We start from the raw sequence: 20393 nt of genomic DNA, 5'->3' as shown, positions 1-20393 counted from the left end.
TATGTTCGGTGATATACGTGAACAGTTCAAACTGAACAGCAGTCGTTTATGCCTGCTTAGTGCATTCTAAACGTTTTTTAAAATTATTATACTCTTCAAAAAAAGTAGGGGATATTGAAATGCAAATACCTATGCAGGTTGTGATAGGATAAATAGTCATGGACACTTGACATGCTTTGAGAGTATGTTCACAGACGAAGAACTTATCGCCCCAACAGAACCACTGAGCTGCATGTGCGACATGCAATAGTGCCATACACATGGGAGGGGTTCATTGTCAAATTTGACACTTCAAGGAAGGGTTGATGAAAACTGCCGCTTGCTGGTTTATCCTATCCATGTTTGTTTTCCTATCAGTTCTTGCATATGATTTACTGTTTAGCGTATCTTTGATTTAGTGTGTTACGTTTAATTTGATCGGGAGACGTGTTCGTCGACAAGCTGCTCATAAGAACTGTTTATGTTCATGTGTAGGCAATTGGCCTGTTATTAACATACACTGGTTACCTCTAATAAGAAAGGCAGTGCATTTCTGCAGTTTTGTATTGTTTCTGAATATCCCCTACTTTTTTTGAAGAGTATATTTTGTCATTTGTGAATCAGCCTTTCCTTATTACTATTGTGTTGTAAAATATGTTTTTGTTTGTTCATTACAAAATGGCACCCGAAACCAACCCGTGTACTGATTATAAAATGTTAATTGTGTCTTAAATATTGGATATTAGGATCCTATAGTTTCACGGCAAGATAACATTAATATTGATTGAAATTGATCAATATTGAATTCTTATTTGTGTTTTAGTTTAGAATATTATGGAAAAAAGTGAGTTTGAGACTTAGCTCCTTTAACTGTGGTAGACGGGAAATTTTTTAATATTTTATAAAAATGTAATGATAATTTTTTTCAGATTTATCAAAGCATACTGTTATGCGACATGAAGATATTCAACATATGATAGAAAAGGGAAACAATAATAGGTACAGTAACTAGTTAATCATAATGTGTAAAGCTACTAGATTTATTATTGGTACGGTACAGCTGCTGCCAAGGAATTTGCCAGTGACGTTTCTCAATTAAGTCTTTAAATATTTAGACAGATGACAAAATTTTTTTATAAAAATGTATCGAGTAAGCCAGATGTATTATTGTAGGCAGGGTCGGGCAGCCTTTTTAAGTTTGTGTGCCAAAATCATGTCCACCAAAAATTTTGGAGAAAATATTATTATTTTTGATGTGTTTTGAGTATTAGGACAATACTGTGACTTATGGGTCCTTGCCTTCTCCACCACCTGTCCAGGTAGCATGTGGTTGCCATATATAAGAAGTTGGAGATCTATGTATTTAGTTATGAAGTCGTTAAAGTACCACAAAAGTTTTAAATTTCTTGATGTTAAATTGATATTAAAACATGGATGCCATTAAGTGGAGCCTTACATGCAAACAGAATTTTTGAAGTTAAGTATACCCCCGAAAGTATTATTTTCATTGATTGTGTCTGGTAATCTGCCGTTTCACAAAACAATCAATGCATAATATGCACCTATATTGACAGTTTTATGTATAGTTTAGATATTAATATTTTATTGTATGTATGTAAGTATATAATTAAATTACAGAACAACAGCATCTACATTGATGAATGATGTTAGTAGCAGATCACATGCTATATATACTATATTATTTACACAGGTAAATTATATATTATATACCTTATTTAATTCACGGTTGGCCTTGCCCCTACCCTCAGCTCCTGCGTAATATTTATTGATTTAGTTCGCTAAAATCACTGTTTAAAATAGTTTTCAATAGTATTCAGATAAATTAGTCAAAATCTTTTGACTGGTTGCTTGCCTTCAGTACCTGTATTTGTCAGATGTTCTTGATGGTATAAAAGAGCAGCCCTTCCATGCTACACAACAGTAACCCCTCAGTATTCAGAAAACTGAAACTTTGCGTAAATGCCTTTACCATTTAAGATTCTCTAATGTGTTCACATACATTGAAATTCAAAATATCACTGGAAAGATAACTGTACTAGACACACAATAAACTGCAAGGAGTTCATTCATTATTAGAAAGGAACGTCATCTGCTGTATTTCAGGCAGGATATATAAATGATATGCCAAGTGAAAAACACAGTAAAGTACATCTAGTAGATTTAGCAGGAAGGTAAGTCTAATTCGATGACTACAGTTCTAATATATATAAACCTTTTTTATGATAATATTTTGGCTTTATTTAGTCTCTTTTATTGTTGACCAAAAAATCCAGTTTTTTAAAACCCTAATGATGAAACAAGATTTAATTTGACTTATATTATGTTGCTGTTTCATTTTTTCAGCGAAAGAGCAGATGCAACTGGTGCTATTGGTATAAGATTAAAAGAAAGTGGAAATATAAATAAATCTCTGGTAACATTAGGAAATGTTATTTCTACTTTAGGTGGGCAATTTTACTCCATATTTTACCCTTCTTTGTTATCCCACGCTGAACGAAGTTAGGGAAGGATTTTAAAATGGACTTTATGCGTTCGTCTGTTCGATTTTGTTTCTGGTGTATATATCATAAACCCTTTAAGATATCTTTATGAAACTCTATACACGCATCAAACTATTACAGTAGTTGTGCCTTTTGCTATTTAGAAATTTCTTGGATTTATGCTATGGTCAGCCGAGTATATATTTTAGCCTGATCGCGCTTATTGAAATTCAACAGTGATTTTTTACGGCAGATGACGAACGGGCATACATAGTTATCGACTCGAGCGTAACCAGTCTGCGAGTAAATTACATCGATTATGGAACTTGTACAAAATGGCGAATCAGCAGTAGAGACAGCCATTTTGAGATCATATGATATCAATGATGTCTTATAAAAATTGTTTGCTCGACAATATACGCTGGACACGGACAGACAAGTGAATTTGTCGCGAATCTATCGCGGGATGTTGATGCATATTTTTGTACCCTTACATGAAATGTAGACGCATTGTTGTCTCCTGTTTATATCAAGCTTCCTAAGCATTTTAATTTGTCCACAATTTGTGAATATGCTACAGGACTGCAGTTATGGAACTCAAAGTTTGCCTGCTTATTGTTCCCACAAAATGAAAACCATTTCTTAAGATTGATTGGATTTACGGAGATTTGGTAATTCTAAATGGAATTTTAATATATTTGTTGTTTTATATTTTGTGTGGTTTAATTGTAGCTGAAAATTGTGAATCAGATGGTAAAAAAAGACAAATATTTATACCATACAGAGATTCTGTATTAACATGGCTACTTAAAGATAGTTTAGGTGGTAATGCTAAAACTATCATGATTGCAAGTAAGTTATTACTCTATTTGAACATAATCAATGATAAGATTAAAATAAGTAACTGAAAGCTTATGATGAGTACTTAATGGCCATATAAAAGTGGTATGTACATGAAACCAGTGTGACTACATACACTTCATACCGATTTCATTCAGTCCATTTGTATCTAATTGAGAAATTCACCACTGTCACAAATTAAAACTACCCTAAAAACTATTTTGCCAATTATCTAATGTTTATTGAAAGCGTGTGTGTATTGCCATTACTCAGTCCAGTTTTTGTGTATGTTGATGTGTATTGGATACTTCTTTAATAATACGAAAATTTTTTGATAAATGTATGTGCGCGTTAAATCATCAGGTCTGTCATTGAGTCAACTGGTGTCAAGGTGTAGGGTCGACTGTCCAACCTTGTGGGTTTTCTCCGGGTCCTCTTGTTTCCTCCGTCTGCTAAAGACCTGCAAGTGAATTATTGAAATAAAATTGAACCATATGTTTGTCCTGAAATGATCTAGTTTGTGTCCTGTGGATGTCAAACCCCATTTCTCTTTCTCGTTGATTGCAGAGACAACTTTGCTGCTGTGAGCATATGTTTTGTTGCCAGACAACCTATCTTTATCCGGTTTTGATGAAACTTGAAATATAGATTTATATCTAAAAGATCTTGGTTTCTTTCGATATTTCGCATGTATCAGAAAATAACTTCATAGATTATGGCCCCTGATTGTACGAACAAATTTTTTAGGCCTCTAGAGGTCACAATTTTTGTCCGATTTTGATTAATTTCCAAAAGTATGTTTATAATATAAAGATCTATGTACGCAAATAGTGTAAAAGTATGTAATACCAAGTTTGTGGACCCTGTAGTGGTCACAATTTTTATGGAACTGAAAATATATGTTTATATCCCAAAGATCTAGGTTCTTTTCGATATAACTTCCTGGATTATGACCTGATTGTACGAAAAAGTCATGTTTCTATCTAGTAGACTTTCTAGAGGTCCCAATTTTTATCCAATTTTAAAAACCGTTTAAAATATATCACTAAAACCCCATAATGATGGATCTGTTTGAATTTCGAATATTGGTCCTAAACTTCCTGTCAAAATTGTTGCTCCCTGTACGCAAATAGTGTAAAAGTATGTGATACCAAGGCTGTGGGTGGACACTCTAGAGGCCACAATTATTATCCTATTTTTACGAAACTTAAAACATAGGTTTATATACCAAAGATCTCAATTCCTGTCGATATTGGCATGTATCGGACTGTACCTTCGTGGATTATGACCCCTGATTGGACAAAAAATTGTGTCCTTAACTTGTGGTGGTCAATTGATAGATCACAACTTTTATTTGATTTTGATGAAACTTAAAATGTATATTTATATCCCAAAGATCTCGGTTTCTTTTGATATTGACACATGTTGGACTGTAACGTCCTGGATTATGGCCCCTTATTGTATGAAAATCGTTTATTTTTTAGCTTATTTTGTGTCCGTCTTTTGGGAAATGTGAGCTTATCTTGCATGACAACCACTTGTTCCTATATTTTACAGATTTAACAAATGGGAGTTGCTATGTTCACCCAATACGGTTGCATTGCTGACTTATTGCCCTTTGTTGACCTCAAATCACAATTCTGTTCATTTTGTTTTACTGACTTATGGCCTTTTGGTCACTTAAAAACAATGAAAATTTTATTGTCAGAATTATTTTAGGTTAAACTTTGAGTTATTTGATTAAATAGAAGCCACAAATTTGATCCCTTTATTGTAAAAGTTTCAGGTAACCTGTATTATGACAACACAAAAATCTCTATCTTTTTGATAAAATTAGATTAATAGGATTATGGCCCTGGATTGTGCGAAAAAATAGCGATTTTGGCTTGTGGAGCCTCTAGAGGTCACAATTTTTATCCGATTTTAAAAATCGTTTATACATTTCACCGTTAGATCCTAGTGAAGGTTAAGTTCAAATTTTGTGAAAATTGGACCGCGAATACCAGACAAAATGGCCACTCCTTGTACACAAATAGTGTAAAAGTATGTGATACTAAGGTTGTGGCCCCTTTAAAGGTCAGAATTTTTATCCGATTTTGATGAAACGTAACATATATGTTTATATCTCCGAGATCTTGGTTTCTTTCGATATTTGCCCATATTGGACCGTAACTTCCTGGTTTACAACCCTGGAATTTACAAAAAATCTTTCTTTTAGTTTGTTCTTTGTCCATCTCTTGAAAATTCACAAAGTATGTGGACTGCTTGGACAAGTTAGCTGCTGTTATAATTAGTTAATGTCTGCTTGGTGAAACATTACAACACAGGTTTTTATTTTGTGTTTCTGTTTTAGCCATATCACCAGCAGATGTAAATTATGCAGAAACATTAAGTACATTAAGATATGCTAACAGAGCCAAAAATATTATAAACCGACCTACAGTCAATGAGGTAAATATTCATCTTATATAAAATATGATAATTTCTCTATTTATATATTTACAATAAAAATCAATCATTCAGGTGTAATCACAAGATTACATCCGTAATAATTTGTATAATATAAATATTCTACATACCCATCAGCTATTGTTTTGTTATGAATGATAATTATATATAAATAAAAGTGAAATTTAATTAGAAACATACCAGTTAGTGTATGCAAAATCATTGTGTTTTAAGCATTACAATTTATTTGCCCTGTACAAACTCTTTTGGGATCTAATCCTCTGAAAATGATTGGTCTATAAACAGCAGAGGATTGGCATGTTGAATGTGGCCATACTGTTATTGTTATTTATGTATTTCAGCAGTTCCAGTAAGTTAATTCGTATTTTGAGAATATGTAGGAATGTATATACAATCAAAAGTTAGGATATCTATATATTCTCGTATATTTATGTTTGAATTATTTATATTTACAAGGATCCTAATGTAAGATTAATTAGAGAATTAAGAGAAGAAATAGCTAGATTAAAGGCTTTACTTGGTAGTGATCAGGTAAAATCATTATTTTATTATCTGTTTGATATGTGAAAAAGTTGGATATTTTAAGGCATAAAATATCTGTAATAATTGTGAAAACCTAATCCCCATATTACTGCCAGCATGATAAAGAGAAAACTTAAAATACACCTCAAATAAATAACATGCTAATAAAGGTATATTTATTCAGATGAAGACATCTTTTCATGAGCTGGGAAAATACTAGTTTTGAACGAATACATAGTTTTAATGAGGTTATCCATGTGGCTGAACAGCCAGTATAATGGAAGTTTCATTTGATTAGCTGGAGAATGCGGTTATCTATGCGGCTGAATAGCCAGAAGATGGAAGTTTAATTTGATAAGCTGGAGAAATACTAGTACCAAACCAATACATAGCTTTTATGTGGTTATTCATTCAGTTTTGCTTAGATTAAGAAGAAATAGCATAGCTTTCTCGTCATATGTTCATGTTCAATCGATTAGAGAACCTCCTTACATAATAAACTTGTTTACTGAATGTATTGTTTAGGTTTTTAAATTTTTTTCTTGAAATGTTGAAGCATTTGGTTATTCGTAACATTAATGGATAGATATCGCACAGAAAAGGTCTGAAAATGGCATCATTAACGGTAGATTGAGATGATATAGAAATTAGGATGTTATTGTTTTGAGATCTTTGTCTTGGACACATTTTTTGCAGTCTTGCAACTCTACCTTAAAACATTATTTTGCTATGTTAGTAAGATAGATATATATGGATAGTCTATGTATATATTTTCAGGATATTATTTCTTCCCCAAAAGTTCAAGAAAAATTACATGAAAATGAAGCCAGAGTAAGTTAAAATTATCTTATATTTTTTCCCTTTTACATTATTTTATTTAAGTGTTTTCATTTGAAAATAATTTGAAAGACCACAAAGAAGTTGGACAGTTTTAGAGCTATATTTCTGTGTTGTGGTCTGCAACCAGTAGAAGCTATAAGTTATATACCTTATAATCCAGAATGTTGTAACCATGGTTCCAGCACTGCAAAATATGTCAAGTTATCTTAAAAATTGATCAAAATTACTAGTAACTCATCGGTCGATTTACATGCAGCATATTTTTCCAATTGATTTCAAATTGATACACAGTGTTCATGTTCATTGATTTGAGTAACAAATGTTGGCATCCGGAAGTTCTAGAAGCCAGTCAATTCTTAATGGTTTATACGGCCACATTTTCATGCGGACTTACATTGTCGTTGCCCCCTATCCGTCCTTTCACATTTTGCTTGTGGACACTCTACAGGTCACAATTTTTATCTGATTTTGATGAAACTTGAAATATAGGTATATATTCCAAAGATATCTTTTTTTTTTCAATATTAGCATGTTTCGGACCATAACTTCATGGATTATGGCCCTTGTTCTACGAAAAATCATGATTTTAGCTTTCATTTCATTTCTAGAGGTCATTATGTTTATCTGATTTTAAAAACCATTCAAATATATCATTGTTACTCCTTAATGATAATTGGGTTTGAATTTTGTGAAAACCGACAAAATTGCTGCTCCCAAGGTTGTGGACCCTCTTGAAGTCACAATATTTATCCGAATAAAATAAATGTTAACATCCAAAAGATCTTGTTCCCTTTCAATATTCCTGGATTTTGACCCCCTATTGTACGATTAATCATGCTTTTTAGCTTGTGGATTCTTTAGAGGTCACAATTTTTATCTGATTTTAAAACCTGTTTAAATATATCACCATTCCACCATAATGAAGGTTGAATTCGAATTTCAGGAAAATCGAAACAAAACTGCCCGACAAAATGGCCGCTCTTTCTACGCAAATTGTGTAAAAGTATGTAAAACGAATGTTATGGCTGTGGGCCCTCTAGAGGTCACAATTTTTATCGATTCCTTTCAATATTCATGCATATTGGACCGTAACTTCCTGGATTATGGCCCCGATTGTACGAAAAATCACAATATTTAGCCGATTTTTATAAAACTTAAAATATGTGTTTATATTCCAAAGATCTTGGTTCTTTTAGATATTGATGCGTGTCGGACTGTAACATCCTGGATTATAGCCCCTGATTGTACAAAAAATCACTTTTTTAGCTTGTTCTCTGTCCATCTCTTGCAAAATGTGGGCGTAATTTAAATTGCAACTGCTTGTGGATAATGCTTATAATTGTTCCCATTACCTAGAAAAAAAATGAATATGCAACAACCCTTGTGTAATGGTTGGATGGCTTTACTACTATAGAGGACATATGTCTTGATACACTGTGACAGTATTTATCCCTCTGTATTTCAGATAAAAGTTTTAACAGAAGAATGGGCAGGTAAATGGAAAGAAACGGCTAATATATTACAGGTATACACTACTAAATTTAATCAAAACTTTTATGTTCTTAGAATAACTGTTATTTTGCATTCCATTTTATTGGATACCTCTTGTATAATTCTCATATAAATGATAATTTGTTTGATTTGGTCACCTATCTACCATTATACCCACAACAATCACATTGCAAAAACCTGCAGAACTTTTTTCATGGCCTGAGCCGACAACTGAATCCAAATTTTCAAGTTCGGTTCCACCAAAAAGCAAATTAGAAAATAGCATCCCAACCTCACATATTTTTTACCAGCCCTTAGAACTTAATGATAGAATTATTATTATTTGTTTTGTAGGAACAATCTAATTTGGGATTACGTAAGGAGGGCGTTGGTATTGTATTAGATTCTACTTTACCTCATCTTGTTGGTATTAATGATGATAGACTTAGTACTGGTGTTATGTTATATCATTTAAAGGTTGGTACTCCATATTGTTGACATCAGAGATGGTAGGGGCTTAAATTTATTGGGGAATTTGTGTGTGTGTGTGGGTGTGGGGTGTGAGGTCTATTCTTTGTACATGGGTTAAATTAGAAAGAATCATTATTTTTGAAAACAAATCAAATTCAAACTATTGCCTTGATCAGTTATAAAAGGTAATGATGGGGCGGTCATGTGTATGAAGAAGGGTATGTTTCTCCATGGTTGAGAAATGTAATGATTTCTGACCCTGCTATAGTATATAATAGATATTTTAGAATTTTAAACCATAAAATCAACGGAATGTTGCTGTTTTGCCGCCTGTTTTAGGGAAACAGATATAAAACATCAATCGTAGATCTCTTTAGTAAGTGTATACAACTTACATCAATATATAAATTATGTATTTTATTTTAGGAAGGTATAACTACATTAGGTATTTCTGATGAACAAGAAACTCCAGATATAAGTAAGTTGGAATTCTATGTTACTTAGTTTGTTGTGAAATTTGTCATAGAATATAACTCTGTTTTTTTGAAATAACGGAATCATTCTCGTGCCATGAATTCATCTTGAAAATAGTACTTGATAGGTTCTCCTATTCTGTGAATATATATATCAAATTATTAAATAACTTCCAGAATAGATGTTTATCCTCACTCCTCGGGTGTGACGAAACATGATAAAAAGAGATGCATGCACTATTAGTCACATAAATACAGGTATAATTCCAATCGTTTATGCATGCTTGATTTCTGGCATTCTGGCAAAAGTAGCATTACTGAAATGTCAGAATTATTTATCTTGACTGATAAGTGGCAAGCCTGGAATGTCAAAATGATGCCTATTCATTAAAGTATTCATTTTTTATGTTGATATTAATTTTAATACTAATGATTGTTATTGTTGTATAGCATTAGGTGGACCTGATATATTAACTGATCATTGTATGATAGAATATGATAGTGGTGTAGTAACATTACATCCATCACAACAAGCTCTGTGTCAAGTTAATGGAACAAATATTACAGAACCTACTAGACTACAACAAGGTAAATAATCATATAATTATCATAAGTGTTCTTTATATTGTTTGATTCATGTTTTAGTGTATTATAGGTATAAACTTGTTAAATGTATCATTGTGTATTTATTGTATTTTAACTCTTATGTGTATTAAATGTGTACATCTTTGTATCTATCCTATGTGTATTATCTGTCTCTGTATTACATGTGTATATATATGTATGTGTATTTAGGGTATACATTTATATTATAAGAAACATATTTTTATTGATTGAATTAAAATTGTAGATAGGGACCCTACTATATAATCTATCAATTTTATTTACTGGTAATTAAATACAAGGTTTTCTATTACAGGAGCTGTTATACTGTTAGGTCATACTAATATGTTTAGATTTAATAATCCAGCTGAAGCAGCAAAACTTCGAGAACTTAGCAAGGTTTGTTTTAATAAATTAATTTAAAATCTATTAGCCATACTGTCTCAATTGTGTGGGAGTATATTTTTGTCCTCACTGTCTGTTCAGTTGTAAACACTCTTCAGATCAGAGTTTAACTATATTTTTGTTTTGAACTTGGTGGGATAGTTAGGTTAGTTCTAATATGGAATCCTGTTGAAATTAAGATTTTTTTGAAGAATTACTGAGGTCCTCATTGAAACCTTGTTAACACACTGCAGGTCTGGGCTTTCTATGATTTTCCATTAAAACCCTCTGTAGACCTTATAAATTATGTAAGTAGTTATTACCCCTGATCCTGATAACTTAAATTACTACACTTTCACAATGCTGCTAATAGGTGTATATTCATTAACTGGCAACGTCATGTTTCATTGGTGAAAGGACACTAATTCTTTTTTTTTCAGTCTAATTCCAACTTAAATACGTCACTGCTGTCCCATTCCAGAACATCATTATTGACCCGATCTTTAACAGATTTATATAAATCAGCTGATAATCTCTATAGATCAGTTGATAATGTATCTTTTATGACTTTAGGGTAAGTATACATTCTCTAACTGTTTAACAAGTTAAACCTGATTGATTTAGGTCAAAATAAAATGTAGAATTGGGTTTATTGATCAGTTATTTCAATTAGTGATGAGACAAATTTCTATACTATTAGAGTTTTGTTTTGAAAGATTACAAAGTTGTTTTTTCCATTAATTTTAGTTTCGTCTTGAAGTTGAACACAAAATCTGGTCTTCGCACTAGCAAATTAACAGACAGCTAAGAAAAGCCTACCCTTCTGTTTGAATACTTAAAGAAGGTCTTGATCTTTCTGACCTATCTGTAGAGGTTCATAAGTCACAATCCCTGCTACATTAGTATATACGTTTGGGAGAACGAAGTAAATTCATTAGACTAGAAAATACAATGATATAAAATGTTTATATAGAGATTTAGATATAATGTTTATATACTAGTAAGAAAGTCATAAATAAATATGTGAAGCAACCTACTGTACAATGTATGACTGATAATGATTGATTGACATATCCAACATATAAGCTATGTGACAATTTTTGTGTTTGCTTAATATTGAATTGACTCTACATGTTATGGATTGTTTTATGGCAGCAATAGGGACATTGATGTCACTTTAGACATGATCCCATTAAACATTATAGTGTTTATATTTCTTATTCCACAAAACGTGATATATTAAATTTTGTGTTCAGAATGAGATTTTGATATTTTAGCAGCATAACATGAATTTGAATGAATAAAACTTATTATTTAAGTTCCCCCCCACCCGCCCCCCAGTTTAAACAAATTACCACTAAAATCTATAATATATCTTCAGGGACATTGAAACATCTCATAAAGAAGATATCAAGAAATTAGAAGTAAAAAGGTAAGTAAGAATAACTATTGAAGTACTTATAGATTTTTGTATAACTTAACTCTTTCACTACCAAGTTAATTTCCATGCTGTGCACAAGTTAATTGCAGATAGAACCAGTACATAACAAATCTTAGAGAATTTTTTTTTTGAAAAAACTCAAAACATTTTTTAAAAATTTATTCTTGTTAGAACATTTTGATGATATTTCTGGTGTTTTATTACTATGCACAGTATTTTGGCTTGCTAATAATATTAGTATTTCATTGTTTTTAAATGATCCCATGACTATATTTCATTTGACTGTTTTGCCTAATAATATATTCTTTAATGAGTGAGAATCGATGGCTCGTGAGACTTTATTCTCATTATTGAAACATCATATTCTACTAAATTAGTAACCATCTTAGTTGATATTATTAAAGATGCTTTGCTGCTTGATGCTGCCATTTCTTTATTTTGACACCTCACAAAGATAGAAATATCTTGACGTTACAATCGATTGGGAGGTCTGATAACAGTTTTGGTTGTAGTATTTTTTGATAACATTGAAAATAACCTATTAAAACTTTGCAGTTAATAAACCTACTGAATGGAATCCATAAAGCTGTCTATTCTCATCATTTTGGGGGAATACAGATGAATAAATATCGTTTATGTCCTTGTTCCAAAATCAAGTATTTTGATTATTGCACCAGATCAACTTATCATTTGCCATATATCTTTTGGCATGGTATAATAAGCAGCTATTATAATTATTACAAATTGTATATATTTCTTTTTAGACAAGATATTTTACAGTTAGAACAAGCATATCAAGAAGCTGAGGAAGAAAGGAAATCACGAATGGCAGCAATGGAAGAAGAAATATTAAGTAAACAGAAATGTCTAGCAATATTAACAGACGAAATTGACAATTTACGTTTACAAATAAAAGAGGTAATAAGAAAATTTTATTGTAGAAAGTTGTATTATTGTATTAGTTTTAAAAAGTCAAACTATCAACATCTTTATGGGGTCTATGTTAGTTCATCCATCATGAATGGGGGTAACTGCCCCCCCCCCCCCCAGCCCTGGCTTGTATGCCTATGTTTGTTAGTTATATGGTATATTTATATATTATAGAGTCCACTAGGTGAATATGGTCCTAAAACTTTACAAGATACTCTCATATTCCTAGAAAACCAGGAACAGACTAAGTTAGATATGAAGAATAGAATGAAAGAGAAACTAAAACAGGTAAAATATATCTATTTTTCCTTGAGACTACCAAACTTTTTTTTTTTTAATTATCTGTATTTATTTGAACCAAAATGACATTCTTACTGTCATTCCTTGTCAACAAAATAATATTAGAGGACGGCCAAATTTAGCCAACTGATCAACTTACTCTAAAACAGCAGTATTTATCAATTATTAAGAGAACAAATTGTGCTTCAATTATATTCTCGTCATATTACGTAGCATTACAAAGATAAATTTTCTGATAAGACATTTGTTAGAAATATTAATTTTTCTCCTCTGTTGCAGTGTTTGTAAATGTATGTGCAATATAATCATAAAGAGCCTATTTGACCTAGACTTTAATATTTATATTCGAGATGGTTAATGTTACACTATTGGTATTTCATAAGAAAATAAATAGAAGTATTAGATTTGGTTCTATCAAACACTACATAGCTCAAGATTGTCGTATCTTTTGCAAAATCCATAACTAAAACAATGGATATTGATCAGTCATTAGGAATTTTCATTAATTAAGTAATATAGTAACATTTAATGTTTATTGTAGTCATCATTACAATATATCTTCTGTAATTTGAACACCTGATAAACATAATATGGCGTTTCTAAGGGAACTTTTGTTATGTATGCTCTGAAAAATTTGTCGTTTCCAAGTCAATGGAGCATGTACATGAAATTTGAATTTAAAAGGAAAAAACACCTTATGTGTTTGATATGTGATATTTTAGAATACTGATTGTATTTTCAGGAAATAGAAGATCTAGAGAAAGAATATGATGAAGAAAAGATCAACTGTGAGAATGGTTTAAAAGAATTTGATGAGAAAGAGATGGAGAAACAGTTAGAAATAAATGAATTAGAAGAAAATTTAAACTCATCTTTAGAAGCTCATACAATGTTTAAAAATCAGGTCTGTCATTTTACAATCAAAAATATGAAGATAAATAATTATTTTGTGAAATGAAATGGTGTTTAACGCTCTGCTCCGACTCTGCATACACCATACAGTGTGCTATGAAGTTGGTTTTGCTCGAACAGTGGCTCTACGACCTACTCTTATATTGAACTCCGCTGGGTTGGATGGCCGAATGGTTAGCATGTGCGCGCTGTATCATAAGGCCTGTCATTGAGTCAACTGGCGTGGTTTCGATTCCCCGGTTGTATGTGACAAGGTGTAGGGTTGCCTGTCCAATCTCGTGGGTTTTCTCCGGGTCCTCCTGTTTCCTCCCACTGCTAAAGACCCCTACGCACAAGCGAATTATTGAAATAAAATTAAACCATGTTATTCCCGAAATGACCTAGTTTGTGTCGAGTGGACGTTAAACTTCATTTCTCTCTCTCTCTCTCTATTGAACTCCAACTGTTGAGGGATCAAACACGGGACCTCCAGGTTAGCAAGCAACTAATAATTTTGTACGCAATTTCAGAAAAAAACTAAAAAAGGAGTATCAAACTTCAGATTTGAGTCAAATTTAGGTTAAGATTTAAGATTACTGGTACCTTGCTAAATACTGTAGCACTTTCTTATTCTTCAACTTAAAGGAGATGGTTCACCTAACAGTATTTATATGTTCCAATAATAGGTTTCTTTGTTCAATCGTTATACTAAATTAAAGATTGTGCTCATGACGTCACTGATGGAACCAAAGCAACTATCAATTGGAAATGGTAGCAACTGATTTAGTGAAATGAAATCAAATGAAATGAAATGGGGTTTAATGTCCCCCTGTTCTGCTCCTATACTGGGCATATGCCATACTGTGTGCTATGAGGGAAATTTTGCTCGGGTAATAGCACTTTACCCTACTCTTATATTGAATTCCAACTCCTAAGGGATTTTTTATATGCATGCCAATGTATACATGGTACCTCAGTTTTTCATGCCATCCGAACGTCTAGACAGCTATCCTTGTCAGGTCCTCCGTCCTGCACCACTGACAAGGGGAAACTACATCGATGATCTTTCTCGACCAATGCAGGGATCGAACACGTGACCTCCAGGCTAGCGAGCCAGAGTCTTAACCACTTAGCCACTGTGGCTCCCCAACTGATTTTGTATCAACATGACCATTTCTGGTAGTATTACTAGTAGTACTAATGACATCAGAAACACATTCTTTAATTAAAGGTAGGGTTTGAATGGGGGCAACTATAGTTTTTCTAAAACTTGATCTGAATAGTTGTCATCATCATCTAATTTTTGTTAGAATATAAATACAGATGGATTTTCTCTTCAATTTGTGTTTTTAGAAAAAGTAAATTCCCTAATTTTGACAAATACTGATTTCAGGAACTTGATAGAATACGCACAGAAAAGAAGAATCTAGATAGTTTAAAGCGAACGTTAGAAAAAGAAACTGAACAATTTTTATCAGAAAATCCAGGTTACAAAGAGAAGTTGGGGCAAATGGATAAAAAAGAACAAGAAATGAAAGAAATACATTCCCAGAAAGATAGAGAAAACAATATGAAATGGAAAGAATGGTTGGAGGAAATTAATGTTGATAATCAGCAATTGGAAGAGGCATGGAAAGACCTTGAGGAACACGAACAAAGGGTGTACAAAAAATTAACATCACCTGACACCAGCGAAAGTGAGAAAAAATTGCTGAAGTTAGAAAGAAAGGAATTGGAAGAAGCGAGAGATCTTCTTAAAGTAGAAGAAGATAAAATTGCATTGAGGGAAAAAGATATGTTGGACCAGATGGAAAAACAGATGGATTCCTGGGAAAGACAAAAACGTTCCGATTTAGACAGTATTTACCAAGAACGGGACAATCTTAAACAAACTCGATCACCGGATATATTAACACTAGAAAGTGAAATAAAAGTTAAGACAAAAATGTTGCAGAAAAGTGAATCCAAATTATTAGAATCAAATCAGGAAATGTTAAAGGCGGAGAAACAAAGTGCTGAGAGAGTGAACAATGTGCAAGATGAACTCTCTACTATTAGAAGTAATAAAGAAAGAGTAACTAGAACTCTTTCTAGAAAAGAAGAAGACATGTCTCGATCTGTGTCTGCCATTAATTCTAAATTGGAAAGAATAGAAGAAGAAACTGAGTTGGAATTGAGTAAGTTACGAGAAGAGAAACAAAGGTTAGTCATAAAGTCAGCTTTAATGTTAGTTTACAAATAAGTTGAGAACTGCTTGTCTTAAAGATAGTTTAGGACATTCAATTTGAATGGTGATCTGTCAAAGGCTTTACAAAACATATTACTTGATATAACTTTTTTGTCCCCCGCCTTTCGAAGAAAGCAGGGGACTATTAAAATGGGTTCGTCCGTCTGTCTGTCTGTCTGTCTGTCTGTCCGTCTGTCTGTCCTTCTGTCTGTCCGTCTGTCTGTCCGTCACACTTTTTGGGACACAATAACTCTCTTCCTAATTGAGCTAGAATGTTCAAACTTGGTGTATGTGTTTATTAGGTCAGTGCCTTGATGGAGTTCGAAGATGAGCATTTTCCGCTTAGGGTAAGCAGAGATAAGCAATTTGATTGGTTGATGCTTTGGGACACGATAACTCTCTTCCTAATTGGGCTAGAATGTTCAAACTTGGTGTATGTGTTGATTAGGTCAATGCCTTGATGGAGTTCGAAGATGAGCATTTTCCGCTTAGGGTAAGCAGAGATAAGCAATTTGATTGGTTGATGCTTTGGGACACGATAACTTTTAATTGAGCTAGAATGTTCAAACTTGGTGTATGTGTTTATTAGGTCAATGCCTTGATGGAGTTCGAAGATGAGCATTTTCCGCTTAGGGTAAGCAGAGATAAGCAATTTGATTGGTTGATACTTTGGGGCACGATAACTCTCTTCCTAATTGAGCTAGAATGTTCAAACTTGGTGTATGTGTTGATTAGGTCAATGCCTTGATGGAGTTCGAAGATGAGCATTTTCAGCTTAGGGTAAGCAGAGATAAGCAATTTGATTGGTTGATGCTTTGGGACACGATAACTTTAGTTCTAATTAAGTGAGATTGATGAAACTTGGTGTATAGTTTCATTACAGTAATACCTTGACTAAGTTTGATAATGAGCATTTTCTGCTCAGGGTAAGCAGAGCGATACGCAATTTGATTGGTCGAGACTTTGGAAAACAATAACTCTCCTACTTTGATTGTCCCCCGCCTTTCGAAGAAAGCAGGGAACTATTAAAATGGGTTCGTCCGTCTGTCTGTTTGTCTGTCTGTCCGTTCCGCTTATGGTAAGCAGAGATAAACAATTTGATTGGTTGATCTTCGAATTGAGTAAATGTTCATGCTTATTGTCCCCCGCCTTTCGAAGAAAGCAGGGAACTATTAAAATGGGTTCGTCCGTCTGTCTGTTTGTCTGTCCGTTCCGCTTAGGGTAAGCAGAGATAAACAATTTGATTGGTTGATGCTTTGGGACACTATAACTTTAGTTCTAATTAAGTGAGAGTGATGAAACTTGGTGTATAGTTTCATTACAGTAATACCTTGACTAAGATCGATAATGAGCATTTTCTGCTCAGATTAAGCAGAGCGATAAGCAATTTGATTTGCTGAGACTTTGGAACACAATAACTCTCTAATTATTTTCCTATTTCGGCGGGGGACATCAGCCTCACTGTTGGCTTGTTTTTTTAGCATAGAGCTCACTCACTGTGACTCTTAAAGTATTAGATGGGTTTGATCTAATGTGGTATTTTGATAAGTATTGAAAAGTTTCTTTACCAATTTTAGTTTGACTTTTGGTTTACTGTATCGACATTAGAACTCACAAGGAACATTGACTCAATCTGTTGAGCTTAAATTTTGAATGAAGACAAAAAATACCTCCTAGTGATTATGATGAATCCAAGTATTGATAGAATATTTTGTAATTGTTTTAATCAGGTTATTAAAGATTAAAGCTGAAACAATGGGTAATAATAATATAGATGATAATAAAAGTACTGGTACAGGTAGTTTACATGTAGAACTAAAAGAAGAACAAATTAAACTACAACAGCAATTAGAGGTAAGTCTTGAGCCAGAAACCTGCCAATTTGCATGCCAGAAATTTCTAATTGTGAATGTCATTTTAGTGAACTATGTTTTATGGTACTCTAAGTACTTTAATTTGAAAATGCATGTTTCAACCATCACTCAATAAATATGCTTATATGGACTATATTCATATACCAAAACTGACCTAATGATTTTACATCCAAATCAAAGACTAAACTGAAGACTGACTGAAAACAAATAAAACTTAGGACTACCAAGTCAAGTTATACCTTTCCATACATTTCATAATTAACAACCATGAAATAACTACAAGTTACTTGTGATCTGCCTTTAAATATTAAAAGATGAATTGTTTATTGTACAGATATTATGGAAGTTCATATGATGAGTACATTCTTTTCGACATCATACATGGATAAGACTATGTAAAATATGTGATTCTTACCCATTTATATTGTTTTAATCATGTTTACTTCATAATAAAATCAGGTGACCAGGTCAACTGACTGTTTCCTGGTATGTACCATTCACCGTATATAAACTAATACATATTATAATCCAGACACAACTTTTGCTTAATTCTAGTGGCTATTTAGTGTTTAGATAATATTATTAAATCATATGTTTTTAAAAGCATTAGTAGCTAATACAAGATAGAACAAAATTAGGAAGAATTTAGTAGATAGATAAAAATATATTAGATTTTAGATACAAATATATTAAATATTTAGATACATATATTTGAATATGATTACAAATATGCATTAAAATGACATTATCTTTTTGTTGGGCAGGTATTGCTCGACATCCTATTATTGTCCCCCGCCTTTTTGAGAGAGAGAGAGAGAGATGGGGTTTAAAGTCCACTTGACACAAACTAAGTCATTTCAGGATTAACATATGGTTCAATTTTATTTCAATAATTCGCTTGGGGTCTTTAGCAGAGGGAGGAAACTGGAGAACCCAGAGAAAACCCACGGGGTTTGACAGACGACCCAACTCCTTGTCAAGTACAACCGGGGAATCAAAACCACGCCAGTTGGCTCAATGACAGACTTGATGATACAGCGCTCACACGCTAACAATCGGCCATCCACCCCCTCCCCCATCCCCCGCCTTTTTAGCACACAATAACTCTCCTTCTAATTGAGCTAGAATGTTCAAACTTGGTGTAGGTTTTTATTAGGCGAATGCCTTGATGGAGATCAAAGATGAGCATTTTTTGCTTAGGCTAAGTAGGGATAACTTGGTGTAGGTGTTTATTAGGTGAATGCCTTGATAGAGAACTTTGGTTCTAATTAAAAGAGAGTAATGAAACTTGGTGTATAGTTTCATTACATCAATACCTTGACTATGTTTGATAATGAGCTTTTTCTGCTTAGGGTAAGCAGAGCGATAAACAATTTTATTGGTCAAGCCTTTGGAGATCGATAACATTTATTCTAATTGAGTGATAGTGGTGAAACTTCCTGTATAGTTTCATTACATCAATACCATGACTAAGTGAGATGATGAGCATTTTCTGCTTAGGCCAAGTAGAGACTTCAGTCAGATTGGTCAAGACGTTGATACACAATAATTGAGGGTAGAATGTTTAAACGTAGTGTAGGTGTTTATTAGGTGAATGCCTTGACTGAGTTCAATGATTAACATTTTCCGCAATAAACTAATCAGAGCTAAGCAATTTCATAGGTTAATTAAAACTGATGGAGAGAGATGAAACCTTGACTGAGTTCGATTGTGAATATTTTCTGCTTTCTTTAGACTAGGTAGAAATAATTAGTTTGATTGGTTGATAATTTTCAAAAAAATAAATGTGCAATATCTGTCATCTATTTATTTTGCGATTGCAGTAGGGGACATTAGCTTGACTGATTTGTTAGATATGTAACAGGTGTAAATATATATCAAATTAACAAAGCTTAAGACCTAAAAATTGATTTCTGTTGTGTATTATGTAGATTAGAAAATTATTTTTGAAGGAAACTTAAAACAGGTATGTCATCCCATTATATTTCAGAATTTAGAATCAACGAGAGAATTATTGGAACAAGCTAAACGTGATATAGATAATAAACAACGACAGTTTGATGAAGAAAGAGATATGGAGTTGGATAAAATAGAATTTGAAAAACTCAAATTACAAGACTTGGAGAAACAAGACAGGTAAGAGAAATAAAGAACTAG

At 32.8% G+C, this 20393-nt stretch overlaps 1 protein-coding gene across 1 annotated transcript in view; it reads left to right on the top strand.

Annotated features, from left to right (window-relative positions):
* The window catches only part of LOC126821250 (kinesin-like protein KIF16B), a 47586-nt gene that overhangs the window by 15715 nt on the left and 11478 nt on the right, over positions 1–20393 (top strand). Inside the window, exons 8-28 of the mRNA XM_050549636.2 lie at positions 909–978; positions 1618–1690; positions 2104–2171; positions 2344–2444; positions 3213–3332; positions 5674–5771; positions 6246–6320; positions 7089–7142; positions 8617–8676; positions 8997–9119; positions 9540–9591; positions 10037–10174; positions 10506–10588; positions 11014–11147; positions 11955–12005; positions 12779–12932; positions 13119–13232; positions 13987–14148; positions 15529–16337; positions 18093–18216; positions 20227–20372. Coding sequence (XP_050405593.1) covers positions 909–978; positions 1618–1690; positions 2104–2171; positions 2344–2444; positions 3213–3332; positions 5674–5771; positions 6246–6320; positions 7089–7142; positions 8617–8676; positions 8997–9119; positions 9540–9591; positions 10037–10174; positions 10506–10588; positions 11014–11147; positions 11955–12005; positions 12779–12932; positions 13119–13232; positions 13987–14148; positions 15529–16337; positions 18093–18216; positions 20227–20372 — 2809 coding nt within the window. The remainder of the gene's footprint in view (positions 1–908; positions 979–1617; positions 1691–2103; positions 2172–2343; positions 2445–3212; positions 3333–5673; positions 5772–6245; positions 6321–7088; positions 7143–8616; positions 8677–8996; positions 9120–9539; positions 9592–10036; positions 10175–10505; positions 10589–11013; positions 11148–11954; positions 12006–12778; positions 12933–13118; positions 13233–13986; positions 14149–15528; positions 16338–18092; positions 18217–20226; positions 20373–20393) is intronic.

The sequence above is a fragment of the Patella vulgata genome, chromosome 5 (genome assembly GCF_932274485.2).
Source record: "Patella vulgata chromosome 5, xgPatVulg1.2, whole genome shotgun sequence".
NCBI lineage: Eukaryota > Metazoa > Mollusca > Gastropoda > Patellidae > Patella > Patella vulgata.
This window is presented reverse-complemented; position numbering and strand designations above follow the sequence as displayed.